At 43.5% G+C, this 20,487-nt stretch overlaps 1 protein-coding gene across 5 annotated transcripts in view; it reads left to right on the forward strand.

Annotated features, from left to right (window-relative positions):
• Positions 1–365: 365 nt before the first annotated feature.
• The window catches only part of MORC2 (MORC family CW-type zinc finger 2), a 45,682-nt gene continuing 25,560 nt past the window's right edge, over positions 366–20,487 (forward strand). The window contains exons 1-8 of one of the 5 annotated variants that reach the window (XR_010442189.1): positions 366–819; positions 6,289–6,342; positions 7,774–7,808; positions 8,753–8,821; positions 17,015–17,105; positions 18,585–18,693; positions 19,878–20,037; positions 20,119–20,230. Coding sequence is in view for 4 of the 5 variants with exons in the window: in XM_064727143.1 (XP_064583213.1) it covers positions 734–819; positions 6,289–6,342; positions 7,774–7,808; positions 8,753–8,821; positions 17,015–17,105; positions 18,585–18,693; positions 19,878–20,037; positions 20,119–20,230 (716 nt within the window). In the remaining variant the exon portion in view is untranslated. Of the gene's footprint in view, positions 820–1,963; positions 2,267–6,288; positions 6,343–7,773; positions 7,809–8,752; positions 8,822–17,014; positions 17,110–18,584; positions 18,694–19,877; positions 20,038–20,118; positions 20,231–20,487 lie in introns of those variants that run through there. The other 4 variants (XM_064727144.1, XM_064727143.1, XM_064727145.1 and 1 more) reach the window with 4 other exon arrangements.

Consider the following 20,487-nt stretch of genomic DNA (forward strand, 5'->3'; position numbering starts at 1 on the left):
AGCCACTCCCGCCGTTTAGGACCGGCGGGCCTCACCCGCTCCAACCTGGCAGCCAGCAGTCACCGCCAGCTGGCGCCCTCCGCACAGGCCGCCGGCACCGCGGCGATCTAGCCCCCCCGCTCCGGCGACCTCGGCAAAGACCGCAGGGAGCTACCGCGCCCAGGCCACCTCACCGCGCAGTTCGGCCCCGCCAAAGCAGCGACCCCGCCACAGCCGCTCCCCTGCCCTAGGAGGCCGCGGCGGCCGCTCCCGGGCGCTGAGGCGCTCGGCTACCGCGTGAACGGAGCCTGAGGGTAAAAACGGATCCCGCGCGCCGCGCGCACCCACCTCACCGCTCCCACCCGGCCGCGCGCACCCGTCACGCGGCGGCGCAGGGCACACATTGGCCGCGCCGAGGCACTTGCATCACGTGCCTCTTCTTGGCCAATAGGGGACAGCCGCGTGGCTCCGCCCCGCGGGGACAGTTGCTGTGCCGGGCGCGATCCCAGCGCGGCGGAGACAAAGCAGGCCTGCACCGCACCGCACCGCCCCGCACCGCCCCGCCCCGCCCCGCCCCGCACCGCACTGCACCGCACCGGCGGGGCGCGGCATAACGAAGTGCAGTGCGGTGCGGTGCAGTGCAGCGCAGCGCCGGCTGCTCACCCGGCGGTCACCCGTGACCGACAGGGGGCGGGGCGGGCTCGAGGCGTGCGCGGCCGCCGGTGCATGCGGCGCGGGCGCAGGCCCAGGCCCGATGGCGGCCACGGCCGCCATGTCCCTGAGTAATTACAGCAGCCTGAACCGGGCCCAGCTTACCTTCGAATACCTGCACACCAACTCGTGAGTACCGGCTGGGGTGGGGTGGGCCCGCGGCATCCGGCCTGCTGGGGACCCCGCCTCAGTGCGATGGGCTCGGCCGAAGCCACGCGGGCCAGTGGGGTTGAGCGGCTCCCTGCCCCCGGCCCCGGCGCTTCGTGGTCCTTCCGGGGACCGGCTTTTGTACCGCGGGCAAGTCCACGGGTCACGGAGAGCTGGTGCATGGGGACAAGAGGCCCTGGGAGGAACAAGGAGTCACCTTGGGCAACCAAACCCGCACGGTCGACCTCTGCGGACCAGTGTGTGTGTGCTGTCGTGCCAGCCACCATCCCTCTGTAGCATCTGGCTTTGTTGTGACTAACAGGATTATGGTACTCTTTTTCCAGTCAGATTTTTTTGCATGTCACCAGTGAATCCCCCAAAATAACGCCTCTTGAGAAGAGACAAAGCCATTATTGAAGATGAGTTTCTTGTGGGTGCATGTCTAGAAAATGAGGAGCACCATCAGGGAGCAACACTTAAGTGGGGTCAGGCACCCATCAAGACTGCCTGCTGCTCCTGAGCCTTGTAATGGCAAGAATAGAGGAGACGGAAGAGCTCGTTCTGCCCGAACTGGAAGAACTCTGTGGAGCCACTTGGCATTGCTTCATTTGGATCAGCTGGTCACTGGTGAAGATTGTCTGCTGATGTTCTGTGGAAGAGTTGACTTACTGTCTATCAATAGAAGAATAAATAAAGTGCAGGCTTATCTTTTTGTTTTCCTTTTCAGCATGTGAATGATCAGTGGTCTACAGCAGTCTAAAGATGGCGCAGAAACATGGGCAACTTGGTTTCAAAGGATTTTTGTCTGGTTGGTTTTGTTGGTAGTGAGATACATCTACAAGAGCAATGCAAGAGCAGTTAAGACTAATCTCACATATACCAAGACCATTACAATCCATTTATTTTCAGAATCAGGAAAGTAATGGGCTTTGAACAGGGAAATAAACTTAGTAATGGCTCCATGTCAGTTTTGGGTCTGCTCTTTAGCTTGGCTGGTACCAGTTGCATATGAAGTGAACAATCTGGTGCCTGAAGATGGACAGTACTGAGTCATGTTGTGGTGCTGTTGTTGATTTGTGAAATTCTCATGTCCAGCTCCAGAAGACAATCTTTTTTTTGTGGATAAGAAGACTGTGCAGATGATGGCAATGCTCTTTCAGCAGCTTGTGTTTGCCTGCAAAGCTCCAGAACTCTGTCCATCTTCATAAGAAGATAAAGCCTGTGCTAAAGACTGAGTTGTTGCTGCTGTTGTCAAGTATATTAAAAGTCCTTCATGTTGCCATTGTGCTTACGCTACTGTCTGCTTGTGGTGTGCTGCATGTCTGCAGTGATACCTGCATTACCGAATTCTTGGAAAGAGCTGGAAGCCAACGCTTGGATAAGCCAAAGCCAGAGCTCCTTGTCCATCATGAGCAAAGAGCCTTTTGAGGTTGTGGGAATCAGTGCATAAGTGAAATGCTTCCCTAAGAATGGCAATAGGAGTAATGGAAGTCATTATAAAAACTAAGAAAGCAGCAAACTGACCCATAACAAACAACCTTTCCTGCTCCTCCAGAAAAAAATGAGCAAAAAAGAAAACAAGCTAATCCCCAAATCAACCCTAGGCCAGTATAGAGATTTTGATAGAGGAGACTGGTCTCCTCTGGACTTCTGTCTTGCTGAGGAACACTGTCACATCTTAGCTAAGTTCTAGTTCAGTGCTAAGTGTATTCTCATAGTAAAGGAGGTGGAAAATTTTTAAATTCTTTAAATTGCAGTGAAAGACCAACCATCTGGCTGCTAGGGTGCAGAGGAAAACCATGCTTTTTTAAATTTTTTTTTTCTCCTTCCCTTTTAAGACCTTCTTTCAGAAAAAATTCCATATGTCTGACTCGGAGCACTCAGTTTGAAATGCTTTACAGGAGACAGTTGATCAGGTCCCTGAGCTTGAGGAACTGCAGCAGATCTTGCCAATAGCAGCTTAATGCTTACATGTCTGATGGGACGTGGAGTTGAGCCTCCAGCATCTACATGAATAGATTCAGTTGCCATATTTTTTAAAAGTAAAAATATCACTGTGCTTTTCCAGCTTCCTTGAATAGTTGAGTGAAGACAGACTTTTTATTAGGTTCCAAAGTGATGAGACAGAGGGCAATGGCTTTAGCCTAAGAGTGTAGAGTCACACTAGATAGAAGGAAGATGTTCTTCCCTGTGTGGGTGGGGAGGCCCTGGAACAGGGTGCCTAGAGAAGCTGTGGCTGCCTCATCCCTCAGAATGTCCAAGACCAGGTTAGATGGGGCTTGGAGCTACTTGGCCTAGTGGAAGGTTTTCCTGCCCATGGCTGTAAGTTGGACTAGATGACCTTTAAAAGTCTTTTTCAACCCATATGTTTCTATGTTAAAATTCTTTTAAATCCTAGAATGAAAATCAGTGTGCATAAGCACATGAAAATTGCATGTGCATTGTTTTATGACTTTCCAGTGTCATCTGCTTTCCTTTACATTGGTTTTCTGTAACAATTAAATGTTTATATTAAGACACTTCCAAAGTTATTCATTGAGATGATGCCAAAAATATAACAGTGACCAGACAATTTATATTAGCATATTTTGAATATTTATAATAAAAAATTGAATTATTTTGTTAAAAGTTGAGGACCTGTGATTGTCTTCTAGCAGTAGGTAGCCTTTAGTTTGCAACTTGTGTGTTGTTGTGTAGCTAGAATTGTCCTGGTGAATACAGTTGGAGTCGAAGAAAGTCACTCGAATAGACTTCAAGATGACTAAATGATGGACTTGAGAAAAACTAGTAATAACAGACCAACAATATGTCCCTACCCCCCTCCACCAAATTGCCTCTTCTTCTTGTGCTTTTTGTCTATTTTGGCCTGAAACAGAGTGCATTATTTAGAGAATGTCTGTTTTTCCTGATGCATGTGCCAAAATAAAGCATTTTCCCAGATGTGCTTTCCTTCAGAAGAAAAGTGAAGTTTTGAGTCTCTCATTAGTAATTAGGTACTTGTCTGCAGGATCTGGAGTCCACTTAGGTTCAAGCTGGAAGTTCCTGCAGGAACAAAACAAGTTTTTCTTCCCTTGGGACATTACTCCAAATGATTCTTTGTAGAGGCGTTTGAAGTTAGTAATGTATTAGAGCCATCTAACTTGACCTTTTGTTACCTATGTTTCAATAAATTGCCAATGTTGGATTCCCCTTTTAGATTCCTTATCAAGCCTCCAGTTCTGCATGGAGCTGGCTCAAAGGGAAGTGCACATTGTGGGATGATCCAGGCCAGTCTTTGTCTACCCAGATGAGCTGTTGTTGACTTTATGGATTTTGATACTCCTTACCTCCCTTCTATATGTTGTTTCACCCATTGTACGGCAGTAATAGATGTATTTTGGGTACTCTGATGCAGGTTGTTGTTGCCTCTGATGATGCCTATCTAAAATAAGCTCACTGTGTTTGCAGGTTGCTAGCAAGCTCTGATAGGCTTTATTTTGCCAACAGTTTGTCTTGTTTTTTTAAAGTTGTGCTGCAAGTAAAATAATCCTAAACTTTTTTGAGGAGATGTGAGAAATGGTCACTGGTTGATGATGATGGATGTGAAATATTTCAGGCACTTTTGACTGTAAGGCAAGACCAATGAGTTTGTTTGAGATTAGCTGATTAAATCAGGCCAAAGCACTTCATCTGACTTAAGTTAGATATTGACAAGTGTGTTCAAATTCATAAATTGAATAGAAGACTTTTATAGTATGTATTCATTTCTGTTAGTGATAACTAGCTGGAGTGAATTTTCATTGGCTTGTAGCAAGGTTTCCCTTTGCTTGTGTCAGCACAAGAGGTTGCAGTTTTGGAAGATGGTCAAGTTTAGTAGTGTCGGGCTATGTGAATATGTTTTGTTTTGCCTTTCTTGTCTTCTATAGCTGTGCTATCGATTGTTTTGTTTCAGCATCTTTCTTTGGAAATCCTTATTTGTATCTTATTTGCATCTTTTCTTTGAAGTGTTCCTAAAATTGTGGAGTAAAAAGTGCTCTTTAAGCATTGCTACTAGTGCTAGAGCATGCATTTGCTTGTGGGTCACTTCCTAAATATACTTCGGTGATGTTGACCTGTGGAGCTGAATAGACACTTGTAAACTCAAGAGAACACGTGAAATCTGTAATCATCTTACATATCTGCTCACTCACCTCCCCAGCGGAATGGGGAGGTGAATGGTACAAGGCTGAAACCATGGGCTGAGATAAGAACTTTTCAAATATTGGAGGGAAGAAGCATATAATAATAATAGGAAAAAGTGAGAGAGGAATAAACCCCAAAAGTCAAGTGATGCTCAATACAATTGCTCAGCACCCACTGACCCATGCTCTCCCTGTCCTCCAGGAGTGATTGGCACCTCTTGGCCAGCTCCCCTGGTTTGTACACTGAGCAGAAGATTCTGTGGTACAGAATATTCCTCTGGCTGATTTGGGTCAGCTGCCCTGACCATGCTCCCCTCCAGCTGCTTGTATAGCTGACTAGTGCAGGACATTGAAAAGCCCTTGACTTAGGGTATGCTTGGCTTGGTACCAGACATCAGTGTGTTATCAACATTATACTCGCACTGAATCCAGAACACAACTCTTAACACCTACTGAGAAGAAGATTAACTGTATCCCTGCTGAAACCACGTCAGCCGGAAATCCTGTTCAAAGGAAGGAATACCAAGATTGTGTTTCTATGGAAGCTTTCTGTTTGGATAGATAGTCTTCCAAACACTGTTCCCGTTGGTCTTGTCTCTGCGGGAGAGTGGAGATATGGAAATCTCTGTTCCCATGGTTTTAGTGATAACTTTAAAGCCTCATGTGTTTTCCTCTGACTGGAGCTGTGTTGATGGGTTCAGTGTGATCACCCTGAAGATGGCTATGAAGGCGTGTTTTGTGGTTATTAACAGTGTGGACAGCTATATATTTTATGTGTGTCTGTTCTTGGAAGGCTGAAAATATGAAGAAATTTCTTCTTGGTCACCTGTTGGCTGTATTTGAGGGTTTTGTGCAAACTGAAACATGCTGATCAAACTGGTTTCTGAGGTCTTAGTCTCTTCATTGAACAACCTGGAGGAGTAACAAATTCCATCAGCTGTTTCTCCACATCTTTGCTGTTAACCTTATGGTGAATGTGGTTCATCTATGTTTAAAAAATTGTTAGATTTGAAGTTAGGTTGCCAGCTTGGTCTTGAAGTGGAGATATGGCATTTATGTCAACAGACAATGTATTATAATGATTTTTATTAGCTGCTTAAGTTTTTCTCACCATCTGTTTCAATGTTGAGGCATATAACTAATGGCTTCCACATGGGAGCGGCTTAAAAGAGGTGGAGTTAAAGAGGCTGGAAACTAAATATGTCTCTTGAGATTGTTGAGATTCTCGTTTATTTGAAGGTCTCTTTTTTTAAGTGTTGGTGTAACTCTGCTGATTTCTGTTTCATTGCAGAACTACCCATGAGTTCTTGTTTGGTGCCCTTGCTGAACTTGTAGATAATGCCAGGTATGTACCTGAGACTGCCTAATTTCCAAAGTAGCTTTGGTTAAGATTTAATTCACCTATGTATTAGTTGATCTTAAGCAATTTTCACTTCTAGTAGATTTTAAAGAAAATAGAATTTTAATTTAGTATTTCATTTGCTCGTCTTACATTGCCACATCAACTTCCTAAAAGAAAATAATTATTCCTGGAAAGACAGGTTTGAATGAATCCTGGAACAACTCATATTGGAAAGGAAATTGGTAGCAGAAACAAGAGAGATTTAAAGAAAAAACTAGTCTGCCTTTTTGTGTAAAGAAATTGCTAAAGTAAATAATACAGGAGCTGTGACTCATCTGATATATAAAAAATCATAGTATCAAACATGACAATGAAAATGAAATCAGAAGCAGGATGCTGAAAAATAGAGCAAGAAATGCTAAAGGAATATTGACACTTCAGGAGATATGGTCTTTGGAAATTGCAGCTGTTGGGCCACCTGTCTCATCCGTGTGTGGAGGGAATCCCTGCTATAGAAGCCTCTCAAGCCTTGCGTGCTTTTTTCTTGAACTAGAGGAATGAAGCACTATGGAAGTATTTTGGGATTGTTTTCTCTCAAATGTGATTTGTCACAGTGTACATTTTGTGATGTAACAAGCTGAAATTGGGGCATTTTTGAGTTGGAAAGCTTCTGTTTAGGGAATCAGCTGTGTGTGTGTTCGTGGGCACACATGTGGGCTGGCGCTATGTTCATGGTTGCAACAAGGTAAGAAAAAGTAGGGTCTTTGCGGGTGGTTTTCCCTTACCTTGGTTCCCCTCTGGCTGTAGAGAGGTTGTCTTCTGGGAAGAAGTAGCTAGGCTGGGCTGGAGATCAAAAGTGAAACAAAGTGGCTGTGGCATTTGTCAAGTGGGGTTTTGTTACTGCTCTATAGTGCCATGCCTCTAAGTAAGTAAACCAAGGTTGGTTTGGAAAGAGGGCAGTAGTGCTGTACATGCTGTACTTTCAAATACAGAGGAGGATGCAGCGTGTGAAGGGCCTCATTTCAGTGATCTTGTAATGACAGTTTCCTGTAACAATCCTGAATGTATTGGAATGAAGGTTTATATGGAGTTACTAAACCTTTTGTAGGCAGCTCAACAAAAAAACTATAGGTGATGTTTGTTTTGTGTAGGAGGGAGCTCAGAAATGTGTACTCATTTGATTTCCAGCCCCAGAATGACTTTTTTCAGAATGCCAGTGGTACTTCCTGTCACCAGAACTGTTTGTGTGCTAGCAGTGTCTTATGCTGGAGTTTAGTTCAAATGGACAGTGTTTTCTGTCACTCATGACTGTGGGGCCTCTGTGGACTTTGATCTATGCAGCCAGTTATTTTGGAAATGCTTGTGTATGCCTAGATTTTTAGCTTCATTTCTATTTAACGTTTGGATATCAATTGTGGCTCTATTTCTTTGTAGAGATGCAGATGCCACGAGAATAGACATTTATACTGGTAAGTCACTCATGCTGCTTCCTTGCATGTCAGCAATTAAGTCACTAGTTGGGTTTAAGCTGCAAACGTATGTTGTCCTTGACTGAATAGGAGCGAGAATCTTATGCCCAATCCTGGGGTCAGTACTGGGCCCCTCAAGACAAGAAAGATATTGAGGGGCTGTCCAGAGAAGGGTAAGGGAGCTGAAGAAGGGGCTGAAGCACAAGTCTGATGAGAAGTGGCTAAGGAAGCTGGGGAGCTCAGCCTGGAGAAAAGGAGGTTTGTGGGGCACCTTCTTGCTCCTACAACTCCCTGACAGGAGAGTACTGCCAGGTAGGGGTTGGGCTCTTCTCCCAGGTAACAAGTGACAAGAACAAGAGGAAACAGCTACAAATTTTGCCAGGAGAAATTTAGATTGGATATTAGGGAAAATTTCTTTACTGAAATTGTAGTCAGACACTGGAACAGGCTGTCCAGGGTAGTGGGGGAGTCACTATCTATCCATATTTAAAAAATGTGTAGATCTGGTGTTTAGGGACATGGTTTAGTGAACTCAGCTGTGTTGAATTTGTGGTTGGACTTGATGATCTTAAGGGTCTTTTCCAACCTGAATAATTCTATTGTTCTACCATTTCTTCTGTGCCATAGTCCCTGTTGCCTTTCAAAAAGGAGTACCTTTACAAATATCTTGGGGAAGCAATTAAGTCAGCCTTCACCTGGGGTCAGGTGAAGTGAGTTGCTCTATGTAGTGAATGCTAAAAAACTCCACTGACACAATACAGTTTTGTAGTGAAGAAGTTCTTAGTCATTCTGTAACAAAAATCTGGTGCTCTTTCTTACAGCTTAGCCATATTGCAGGTTTAAAAGTCCTATTTGTTGAGTTACTTTTGTTGTTAACACTGATCCCATTTTATGGAACTTTTAACTTCTGCTTATGGGAGCAGTGAGTAACTCTTCTCTTGCAGAGCAACGAGAGGACCTGCGAGGTGGATTCATGCTATGTTTTTTGGATGATGGAACAGGAATGGATTCAAGTAAGTGACAGAAAGTTACACCTGCATTTGCAAGCTGAGGTTTCATGTTATGGTTTAAGTTGAATTAACAGCTTAGTTCCATTGAAAAGGACATGTTCCATGCCTGTATACATGTTTCTGCCTCTCCTCTTGCTCTTTCACACCATATCACATATCAGACCCTTTACCTCTTCCATTGCAGAAAACTAATTGGTCAAAAGAAAATTTTTTTGCTGCATTTTAGAGTTGGGTCAGCCTAGCTTGAAGTTTCCCAGTACACTGAAGTTGGCCTTGGGGCTGAAGGGAGAATAGTGGAGCAAGAAGGGGAGCAAGTACAAGGTAGCATAAGCCTTTTCTCCATCTGGTGCCCAGGTGATCAGTGTATCTCAGCTCCAACCAGGTGTGCCATGGCAGAAATTAAGGTTCTGCTTTGAAAACAGTTTGCCATTGTTTCATCATGGACATTGTGTTTGAGATCAATACTGGATAATATGAGAATATAGCAAATGTATTTCTGCCTTGTAAGAATTGCTGTAAATTGATGTTGTATCTAGCAGGAGAAAGCTAAAAGCTTTTCTGCTTTACTTTAGCATAAATGAACAGCACTGTCAACCCACCTTTGAATCTTGAGGACTGGTAAATCATCCTGTGAGGAGTTCCATACAGGGCAGCAAAATTGGGTGAAACTGGGAGGTGAATATGGAGAAGACAAAGGAAATGTGTAAATAACATTTTTGCACTGATTCCTCAGTACTTTTAAGTTCCTCTTGTGATATTTTCCTAGTTCGATCCCAGCTGGCAACTCAGTCCTATACAGCAGCTTACTCCAGCTCCACTGGGATGGTGGAGAGAATCAGAAGGATAAAATGTGAAAACTTAATGGGTTGAAATAAAGACAGTTCAGTAGGGAAAGCAAAAGTTGTGCACGCAAGCACAGCAAACCAAGGAATTCATTCCCCACTTCCTGTGGGCAGGCAATTGTTCAGCCACCCCCAGGAGAGCAGGCCTCCATCATGTAAAACAGTGACTTGAGAAGACAAATGCTGCAAGGTCACACATGCCTCTCTTCCTCCTACTTCCCCAGCTTTATCTGGTGAGCGCTACACCAAGATGCATGAAGCTTGGAGCAACCTGGTATAGTGGAAGGCGTCCTTGCCCATGGCAGGGAGTGGAACCAGATGGTCTTCAAGGCCCATTCTAATCCAAACCATTCTGGGATTTTATGATACTGTCTGGAATCCCTTGGGTCAGTTGGGATCAGCCATCCCAGACTTGTCCCCTCCCAAGTCCTAGTGCAATCCAGCCTGCTTGCTGGTGGTGCAGTTTGAGAAGCAGAAAGGACTTTGATGCTGTGTAAGCTGTGTTCAGCACTAATGAAAACCATATATTGCCAACATTTCTCTGAAATACAGCCCCATGCAAGTTAGCATGGAGAGATTGAACTGTATCCCACCCCAAACCCATATAGATACAAAGCATTTCATTCAGTGTAATTTGTGCTTTGATACACAGATTTGTGACTTCCATAAAGGAATTTGGTTTGAACTCTAGATACCTTCTGTATATTCTTTGGAATACGATTAAGATTGCTAAACAAGTCTCCCAAGAGTACTTTTCTGCCATCAGTTTCGCTGAAGGAAACAGTAAAGCCCCATCCATAAAAAAAAGCTCTGAGGTGTGTGGCCTTCTGATAGTCCTTAGGATCAGGGGAGAGGAAAATATGACCTTCTCTGCCTGTGTGTTTCTCTGGAAGGTGCTAGGTGTCAGTTCTAATGCCACAGAATTTTATGGCAGCTTTTATACAGTTACTGCTTCTGTAGTGCTGGTTTTGTGACAAAATGGGATGTAAGTATTGCCTATTGTCTTGGTTTAAGCATCCCATTTAAGGGGGATGCTCTGAAGTGAGTTATATCCCCTTAGTTTTAACCAGTCCCTTTCCACAGGAAATAAATGTGTAAAAATAAGTGAAAAAATAAGTTTACTTACAAGCAAAACAGCAACAGGCACAAACTTAACAGTAAATAATCGCTAGATACAAAATTACTAAATATCATGGACTCCGTGGGAACCAAGAGAAGCTCAAAATGGCAGTGACACCTTTCCCCGAGGTGACGCTTGCCATGGGCAGCTGTGTATGGAAGGCAAAGGGAGGGCAGCCCTCCCTCTTACCTCTCTGGTGGCAGCAGCTCCATCGGTGTTTGCGACTGACATGCTCTGGCTGCTGGTACTTGGTCAGGGACTAGAACCTCTGGAAGGACTTCACCTTCATCTTGGCAGAGGATGGCAGGGCAGCCAGCTAAAGTGGCTCAGACTCTGTGACTCCTCGTGTCAGCTGGCTGCTGCAGCAGCTGCAGAGACTGGGGCCTCTTCACTCCTCCTAGCACCTTGCTGCAGCTGCAGGCAGATGCTGCAAAATTCAGTCTGAAACAGTTTTTCATTATGGCATGCATGGTCCCATTTTGTAGCAACAGTTGCTACTGTTGTGAGCACAGAAAACCTACCTGAAACAACCCCCTCTGGAGGTCGGAAAGAAAGAGAGGAAAAAAAAAAAAACCAAAGCAGAGCCTTTGCCTTGAGCAAAAGCTATGAGGGGAGAGACGAAAGTCTGCCTGGAATGCCTTGACTTGAAAGAGCTTAACACTCGCCTGCTCCCATCCCTGTGGTTCTGATTCTGGCTGCACCGCTGGGTCTTAAAGTGACTTTCAATTCTGAGCACAGATGGATATGAAATACAATAATATTTGGGTTACCTAAGACAGCTATTAAGTGGCTTCTTTTGACTAATCTTTCAGCTGAATGATGAAGAATTTTATCCTGATAGCGTGAAATGTTTAGTGAAGAAGATTGGCAGATACTGTGCCTTGCAGGGATGTTTCACAGTGCTATGCATTGTGTATAGAAAATACCATGTAATTCAGATCCTTTGACTGTCTTGATGCTGGACCAAGGGCAGCCAGGTGGAAGCTCTGTATGCTGCACCATTTACCTGTCAGCATGGACAGAAGCAGCTAAGGAGAGTCTTTCAAACTTGCTGCATGGGGCTCTCTGGTTCCATCCCTAGCTGTAGGGATATGAGTTGTAATTTCTCATGATGCAGGGTTTACCAGTTTTAAAGATATCCTGAAGATCTAATGTCTGACTTTGAGAGATGTCAGCAGAAAACTTTTTATTGGACTTTTCTCCCTCAATACAGACTTTGCTTCAACAGAAATCATGGATCTTGGGAATGTGTTATTTTTGTGCATGATAACTTCAATTGAAATTATTTTTATTGTACATAAAGGTGACATGTTAAAAAGAATACCTCCATGACTTGCTGTAGTGCTGTTGTAGCCCATGCTAGCCCGGGATCTTCCCAAGTCAGCTGAAAGGATGGCTTGGAAGGCTGGATGGGGCACCATCTGGGGATGATGAGTGAATAAACCCAGTTGCGTCTGGGCACTTCTAAACGGAGGGAAGAGCTGAAGGGCTCAAGTTAACTCTTCCAGTAACAGTGTGTGTAATTCTGTCTTGTTGCTGTTCTCTTTGGTCTTGTTCTGTCTTGGGCAATTCTAGATTTGTCTGGCAGGCTCTGAAAATGGAAGGGCATAGTGAGGCAGTTGGTCAGATTTGAGTGCTCTGTCTGATGGCTTCTGATTAGCAAGCCAAATGACAACTCCTCATTTCTAAAAATTAGGGATGTTTGTCAAGTGATTCCTGCTGCAGTTGCATTCAGTACTCACTGCATTGGCTCTCTTAATGATCACTCTGGATTGCGTGGTCTCAAGATCAAAAAGCATTTGTACTCAAGCTGGAAGCATCTCACACTGTAGTCATGAGTTATCATAAGGTCCAAGGATTCAGTGATGTTACAGGACAGCTCTTTTCAAAGGAACCATCATGTCCTGCAGAGAGGTGTCAAAATTATAGAATCTTCTGAGTTGGAAGGGTGGGATTTTGGGGTGTCCTGTGCCTAAGAGAGTTGTCCAAATGCTCCTGGGGCTCTGTCAGGCTTGAGACCATGACCACTGCCCTGAGGAGTCTGTTCCAGTGCCTAATCACCCTTTTGGTGAAGAACCTTCTTCTAATTTCCAATATTAATAAATTTATTATTATCCAGTAAATACCCTCTTCCCCCAACACAGAATAATAGTACTGGTCCAAAACTTTGGCTCTTTTGTAAGGAACTACGTAGGAGTCCATGGAAAACCGAACAATAGATTTCATGCAGCACATCACATTTCTCATACTATCAATGAAATCACTACTCAGGCTTGAAATTTTATCTAATACCTGGCTCTGAAAGTGCTGTGTGAATTTAAAGAATCAAAATGCAGGTTGAATGATTGGATGAATCAACTTGTAGGTTAAGAAAGTATGACAACTAGTTTAGGAAATGACTGTAGTTTTATTCTTAAGCAATTGAAGAAAATAAGTCTCTTAACTGGCATTTTCATCACAGAAGTGGTCAGGTTGGAAAGTTCCTCAAAGATAATTTGTTCCAGCCTTTAATGGGCAAGGGAATAGATGATTTAGCACCCTGTCTCTCCAGTGATGCGGGACTCCACCACACACCTGGGGAGGTTGTTCTAGTGATTGACTAAATGACTGATTGATCTCTAAAAACTTTTGTACTTATTTTAAGAAGAAACCTCTCCCAGTGCAACTTGTATCTCTTGCCTCTTTTTCATGTGGCTCCTAGGGAAGGGTAGCCTTTGTAAATAGCTTTCAAGTACTGTAGTATTATGATGAGATTCCCCATGGGCACTCTCTTCTCAAGGAAGGAGACCTAGTTCTTCTCATAGGGCAGTTTCTGCAGCCCTCTGATCATCTCCTTTGCACTCTGTTCAGGCTGTCTGCATCTTTCCTGAACTGAGGAGACAGAACTGGACACAGTACAACAGACGGGGCCTGACAAACACAAAGCTGAATGGGCTAATCACATTTCCATCTCTTTGGCAATGTCCCTGTGGATACAGTCCAGGATCCTGTTTGCCTCAGTTGCTGTTGTGGGACACTGCTGGATCATACTCAGCTTGTTGTCTACCAGGACCCTTCCAGCAAGGCTGTTCCTCCCAACCTGCAGATTCCAGTCTGTGCTGGGCTCTTGCAGGACTTCACAGTTCCCTTGAAATACAGACACAATCTTGCTTGCCCACTATTTCAGCCAGTCCACCTGTCTAAGAAAGCATTCCAATTTACCCTCATCAATGAAGCTGGTGAGGATTCAAAAGCACCCCACTGTCCAGCTCCTGTATGGAGATGTTGAGCAGTATGAGGCAGAGCATCAGTCCCTGGAGTGTCTGCTTGTGACAGCCTCCCAGCTGGAGTGAAAACCATCGATGATCACTTCTGAGCATGACCCATGAGCCAGTTCCCTACTTGTTTTGTATACCACTTGCCTGATCTGTGTCTCCTCAGTTAGTCCAGGAACAGGCTGTGTTAAGCTGTGTCCAACATTTTGTTGAAGTCCAACCAAACAACACCCACTACTACTGTCTCCATAAGGACAGGAAGTGCTACCTTGTAGAAGGTGACCAAATCAGTCAGGTGTCACTTGCCTTTGTAAATCTCTGCAGACTTAGCCCAGTTACCTGCCTTGTCTGGCTTCTAATACTTTTTAAGAGGGCTTGTTCTGTTGCTTTTTGAGAGATTGAAGCAAATATATCAAGTCTTGCTTTTTTTCAGCTGTGTTTTTGAAGTTTGGAAGCTCAAAACAGCTTTTGTTTTAATGGAAGCAGTTAATTTAGTAGTAGTGTGTTGGTTGCATTATTATATTTTAGTATATAGTATTTGCTGTTTAGTATTTCAGTAGTTGCTTTATTTGTATTTAAAAAATACTGTTTATCCAAGGCTCACAATAGTGAGGAAAAATGTTTAACTGAAACTCCAACTCCTACTTTAGAGTGTGTATGCACTTGTGTGTGTGGACAGTGACTCTTGGGGGCCACTTTCAGGGGAGAAGTCTACACAATTCTCAGGAGAAAATGTCTCTTTAACCTTCTTTAAGGTTAAATCTTTAACCTAAACATTGATGTTTCCTATAAAGTTAACAGATTTTTAAAACAAATTACAGGAACATATATCAAAGCTATTTGTCAGTCACTGTCTGTTTCCAGTCATTGCCCCATGTGGGGTTGGTGTCCTGTGTTTGTTACAGTCATGAAGGATGTCACAGCTTTTCCCTTGTTCCCCTATCCTCAGGAAAGTTCAACTTGGCTTTAGGCTAATTCCCCCCAGGTAATGAATTAAATCCTGTTTATCTTGACCATCTGAGTGAATTTCTTCAGCTTGTTTTTTCTCTTCTTTGTTTTGCATAGATCTCCCTTCTCTATTTTTCTTGCTGGGGAGTTTGGCTTTTTTAAATCCGGTAACTCTGAGGCACAACAAAACAAAAATAGTGTGACAGAAATAGCCTTAAGTGGAAACACCCTCCAGAGCCCTATAAAGAGCAGCTCTATAAAGAGCTGGGGAAAAAATGTGTGTCTTGATTCTTGGGAGGATATAAATATTAAATCTCTCCTAAAGACAGCTTGGAGAGAGGTTCTACCTCACATTCCCCTCTGCTCAGCATCACCTTCATCCCTCTGACCTGAAAGAGGAGTCATAATAGGGTGATTTCAGACATCCAACAATGAGTGATAAACCATCTGATCGCCTTTCCTGAGAGGGGAAGTGCTTTGGATAATTACTCTTTACTCTCTTTAGGCTTTCTAAAAGTTTCTTAAAAATAGTTACTGAAAAAATATTTGTGGAGCAAAAAGATTCTAATATCCTTCTCTTTTTAATATCCTGTATCTACTTTCCTTACCAGGCTTTAAAAATAACACAGTAATAGTAGTTAGAGTAATAATAACTGGATGATGATGATCATCATCAGTTGGATGATAATGGTGATGAGAATGATCATCACCAACATCCTTAGCCAGATCTCAAATACAAGACATTCGAGTGTTTTCTTTCTTTGGCTAGAAAATAGTACAGTAGGCTGAAGGGAAGGTAGAGGTACCCTTATCCAGTCCATAGCTGTTTCTGGAATAGCTGTGGAGTTCCATTGAGAACAACTGCAGTTTAGGCAGCAAAGTATTTGCACAGTTGTTCTCCTGTATTTGTGTCTTTAAATCTGAATATAGTTTCAACTGAAAATGGTGTTCTGACACCAGCTCAGTGATGCCACATAAGACCAATGGTGTTAGTACTGAATATTTTACTGTAAAACTGGTCAATGCTGATAGGCCTGTGTATCTTCTGCATGCTGAAATCTAGCTTGTCCATGGGCTCAGCCTCCCCATAGTTGCCTGGTGGGGTGAGTGATGTCTTGTGCTCCCTTATAGCTTGTGTGTATGCATTTGTTTTTAGCCTTCAGAGTTAGGCAGTTTGTGTTCCTTGGCTCTGGAATTAAACTTTATTTCTCCCAGTAAACTCTGGTGAAATGATTATTATCTCTTGGGGGAAGGGAAAGGAATCTGTCCTAGGGATGATGTTAAAAGTCTTTATCCCTTGTACAGTAGAAAGGCTGGAACTAAAAATGACAGACCCTCTGAGCTGTAAAGCCATTGTGTCCTTTCATTTTGTCCTGTGCTAATGAAATCCTCTGCTAATTGCTGTAGGACCGGCTTGTGTTGACTTTCTCCCCAGCTGTCCTGCTGCCAGGGGTCCAGCAATCTGCTGCCAAAGTTAGCTTGTGTCCTCCTAGTGCTTTAATTAACCAAAGTGTTAAGTTCAGCACTGTGGAGAAATAGCAGTGTTTATTCTGGATTTCTGACCTTTTTAATAGTCCTGACTTATGCTCTAGTGCCAGTGCTATCAAGTGTGAGGTGTCATTGGGACATGGGATACAACAGACCCACTGCATCCCAGGGTCTTAATTTATAAGAATTGACAACTGTGATGGACACAATAGATTATTTTTGTGGATTTTTTTTTTTTTTGCAAAAAGAAATGTCTTCATGCAGTTCAGATGGGACAGTGAACTAGACTGAAACCTAAAACTCTTTCTGTCAGCATCATGGCATATGTACAGATCTTCTGGTAACATCAGTGCCCTCAAGCAGTATGTGTCTCACAGGGCTCTGTGGTACAATTTCAGGATGCAGCTTCAGTTTGGGCTTCTGGCCTTTTTTCTGGCCTATTTCCAGTGGTGAAGAAATTACCTTCCTTCTTTATCTAAAAGATGTGTCTGTGTGTGTCTGTACATGGAAATAAGCCTTTTCTATTCCCTATTTCTTGTTGCAGATGAAGCTGCCAGTGTTATCCAGTTTGGTAAATCAGCCAAGCGATCACCTGAGTCAACTCAAATCGGGCAGTATGGAAACGGCTTGAAATCGTAGGTACAACAAGAGCCAGCCTCCTGAGGCTGGGGAGGTCATAGTCCAGATGATCAGTGTACTTTTTGCTCAGAGGTGTATAGCTTTCTTCCCAGAAAAAAAAAAAAAGCAGATGAGCTCTAAGATCCCTTGCTTTGGTAGACAGGAGCTCTCTCAACATCTGCTGTAGTTTTCCAGTGGCCAGGAAGGCTCTGTACAGCTGACATCAGTGATTTGGGACTATGTTTACCCAACGCAGAGGGTACAGATGAGAGCTTGGGGAAAATACCGGAAGAGCTGGAAACAAAATGGTCATCTTCCTGTTACAGTCAGGCAGCAAAATAGTGCTTCAGCCTCCCAACAGGAAAGTTATCTGGTGCAAGGCAGATGGACTTAAACCATTTCTTTTTGTTCTCAAACCAAACAAATGCAGGGAGAAGGGGAATGACGGAAGCAATGAGAGGAAGGGTAGGATTAAGTGCAGAGGAGCACAACACTAGTTGGAGTGGATTTGCTAGGAGATAGGAAGAAGTTTGCTGTGTCTTTGGGAAAGTTACAGGACTTTGTGACTTACTCTGGCTGTTCTGCTTTGTGCTCACCCGTGTGCCTTGATTATATGCATCCTATTGGGAAATCAGTGGGACTCAGTAACCTGGGGGGAAAAATTAGGGGATCTTGAGACACTGTCAGTTCAGCTACAGTGCAGGACAGATCCCAGATCCTGACTGTTGCTTCCAGGAGAGATCTCTGTCCTTTCTTAACCTTGAGCAAGAGGTGTACTTTATTACATCAGAGAAATGCTGCCTGAAGCCCTAGCATATGCAAAAGGTAGGTTGTGGAATTGCTGTGGTATGGACTTAAGGCAGTCTGAAGAGAAATGCACTGACATAACACCAATACTTCTTTCGATGCAATGTTAATTGTTACCTGTTAAGGTGTTTTGGATGACGTTGGTAACAGGATAACTTAGGAGAGTAGGGAGAAGGAAGGGACTGTCCCTTTTTGTGACAACAAGCTGCTAAGCTGCCTTAGCTGAAGTGTCAGTAAGGCTTTAGTTAGGTTAGGAAACTAATTTTCTGTCTCCAGACTGCTGCACTTGATTCTGGATACAGTGAAATGAGGAATGTGCTTGCTTGCTCACTGACATTTCTGCTCAAAGATTTGAAGGTTATTGTCACATCTCACCTCAGTTGTCTTTTAAATTTTTTTTAATTTCCGTTTAAACTTTCTGCATAGTATGAGTCTGCAATGCTGTGCACCTTTTAATTGTGACTGGTGTTAAATGTTTTGAAACATTGTGAAAATGGCCAGATTGATATGCCTTCTGAAAGGAATGAGGTGTTTAGAGAGAAATGATAGCCGCTATTTCAGCTCTTCTGCCTAACCTGGTTTTGGCATCTCTTAACTGAATATAATGGGAAGAAAGCTCAGTAATGTGGCCTGCATTCTGAACAGTATGGTGCATCAGGTGTAACACACAGTTTGACCTCTGCCTACAGGGGTTCCATGCGGATTGGGAAGGATTTTATCCTGTTCACAAAGAAAGATAACACCATGACTTGCCTCCTCTTATCACGGACGTTCCATGAGGAAGAAGGCATCGACGAGGTTTGCATGTACTTCTTGTAATGAACTAATATAGTGAATGCTGCCTCATCTGAACTTGCCTAGCTCTTACAGAAGAGTCTGTCTTAGAGCTGTTTGTGACTCTGGTGGGATCAGTGTATGGTTTTCTTTTAGCATTATACTGTAGGGCTTCTGCAAAGTCAACACATTTTTTTTCCTTTTGGTTTTAATTCTAATTCAGAAGTCTCTAGAGTACAGCAAGTTTGAAGGGCTTATTTCAGTCACTTAAAGGTGTGCTTATGCTAAGTTCAGGATATGCATTTTTCTTTTCCCACAAAATTTGAGTTTGAGATGTATTTAATTTTATTGTGCTGATTTGATTTTGTGTAGAGAACTAAAGATGTTTGAAATTGCTACCCACGGGTCATTTACTGCAGATGTATCTTCTTACAAATATTTTTGATTTTTAATAAAAAGTCAGCATAGTTCTACCGATGAGAAACTTGTATATTTTAAGAAATAACTGAGGCATTGTTGTTCCTGGCAGGGTTGATAATTTAAATTTGCACTGGGGTGGTATCTCAGAAAGCATCTTCTGGTATGAGGGAGGGATTGAAGGGTGAAGCTGGGGAGGGTCAGTGCATGCTGGTAGCTAGTCCATGACTGAAGCAGATTGGGAAGAGTAAAGTAAGTCGAATTCCCACAGCACCTCTGGCTACTTTTTTGGCTTGACCACAGTTCTGAGATGGGATTTGTGTCCTTGATGTGCAGCTGCAGTTTAGAATTCTGTGTATATTTTTACTCTACGTGGCAGAAGCCACCTTGCTAGCATCCTTTAAAAAATCAAAGACTGAGATCAGGATAAATATGAGTGAAGGATATCTGAGTTCAAGAGAGGAATTAAGCCAGAGTGGTTTTTTTTAGTATTATGAAAGTTGCTACATGAGTAGGGGAAAAAAAGGCCTTGAGTGTGTGAGTAGCCAGTACCATACATGTAACTTGGGAATGGTTCACTCTGAGACTGGTATGTTGAGAAGGCAGCTCAGAGGCTGGCAAAGAGGGTCTGTGAGCATTTGACAGACATGCAAACCACTGAAGAGCTGGAAAGGCCTCCCCTGGTGACTTAGGGGGCTGTCAGGAGGGGTAAGTCACTGGACCATGACCTGCAGGAGGGGCTGACTGGAGTGGAAGAGCCTGAGTCACTCTCAATACAATGGGATTTGCAGGTCATTGTTCCCCTACCCACCTGGAACGCACGGAGCCATGAACCCCTGACGGACAACATGGAGAAATTTGCTATTGAGACGGAGCTCATCTACAAGTATTCCCCTTTCAAATCAGAATGGGAAGTGATGGACCAGTTCAATAAGATACGTGGTGAGAAAGGTACATGTGGATGGTGCAGGTCACAAGTGAGATATTTGGGGTTTGGTTGGGATTCACCTGGTTGACTTGTTACTTTCTCAGGCACTCTGGTGATCATCTTTAACCTCAAACTAATGGATAACGGAGAGCCAGAGCTGGATGTGACTTCTGACCCTCAAGATATTCAGATGGCAGAAACACCCCCAGAGGGAACGTAAGTGTGACTGGTATAACAGGCCTTGATCAAATTTGGTGTAGGTTTTGGCTATATACTATGTGCATGGGGTTTTTTTTAAGATTCTCATTTTATAGTGAATTAGGAAATTTAGAAGATCTGTAGTTTGTTCTTAAGCTGTTTGGTGTACATGTGTGTGTCAGCCCATGGGTGTTGTGGCTGTGTTTGGGTTGAATGCCTGCAATGGCTGATCTCAGCTTCGCCAAAGCAGAAAACTCAGTGTCCTTTAGGCACCA

The sequence above is a fragment of the Zonotrichia leucophrys genome, chromosome 15, assembly GCF_028769735.1.
Source record: "Zonotrichia leucophrys gambelii isolate GWCS_2022_RI chromosome 15, RI_Zleu_2.0, whole genome shotgun sequence".
Taxonomy (NCBI): Eukaryota; Metazoa; Chordata; class Aves; order Passeriformes; family Passerellidae; genus Zonotrichia; species Zonotrichia leucophrys.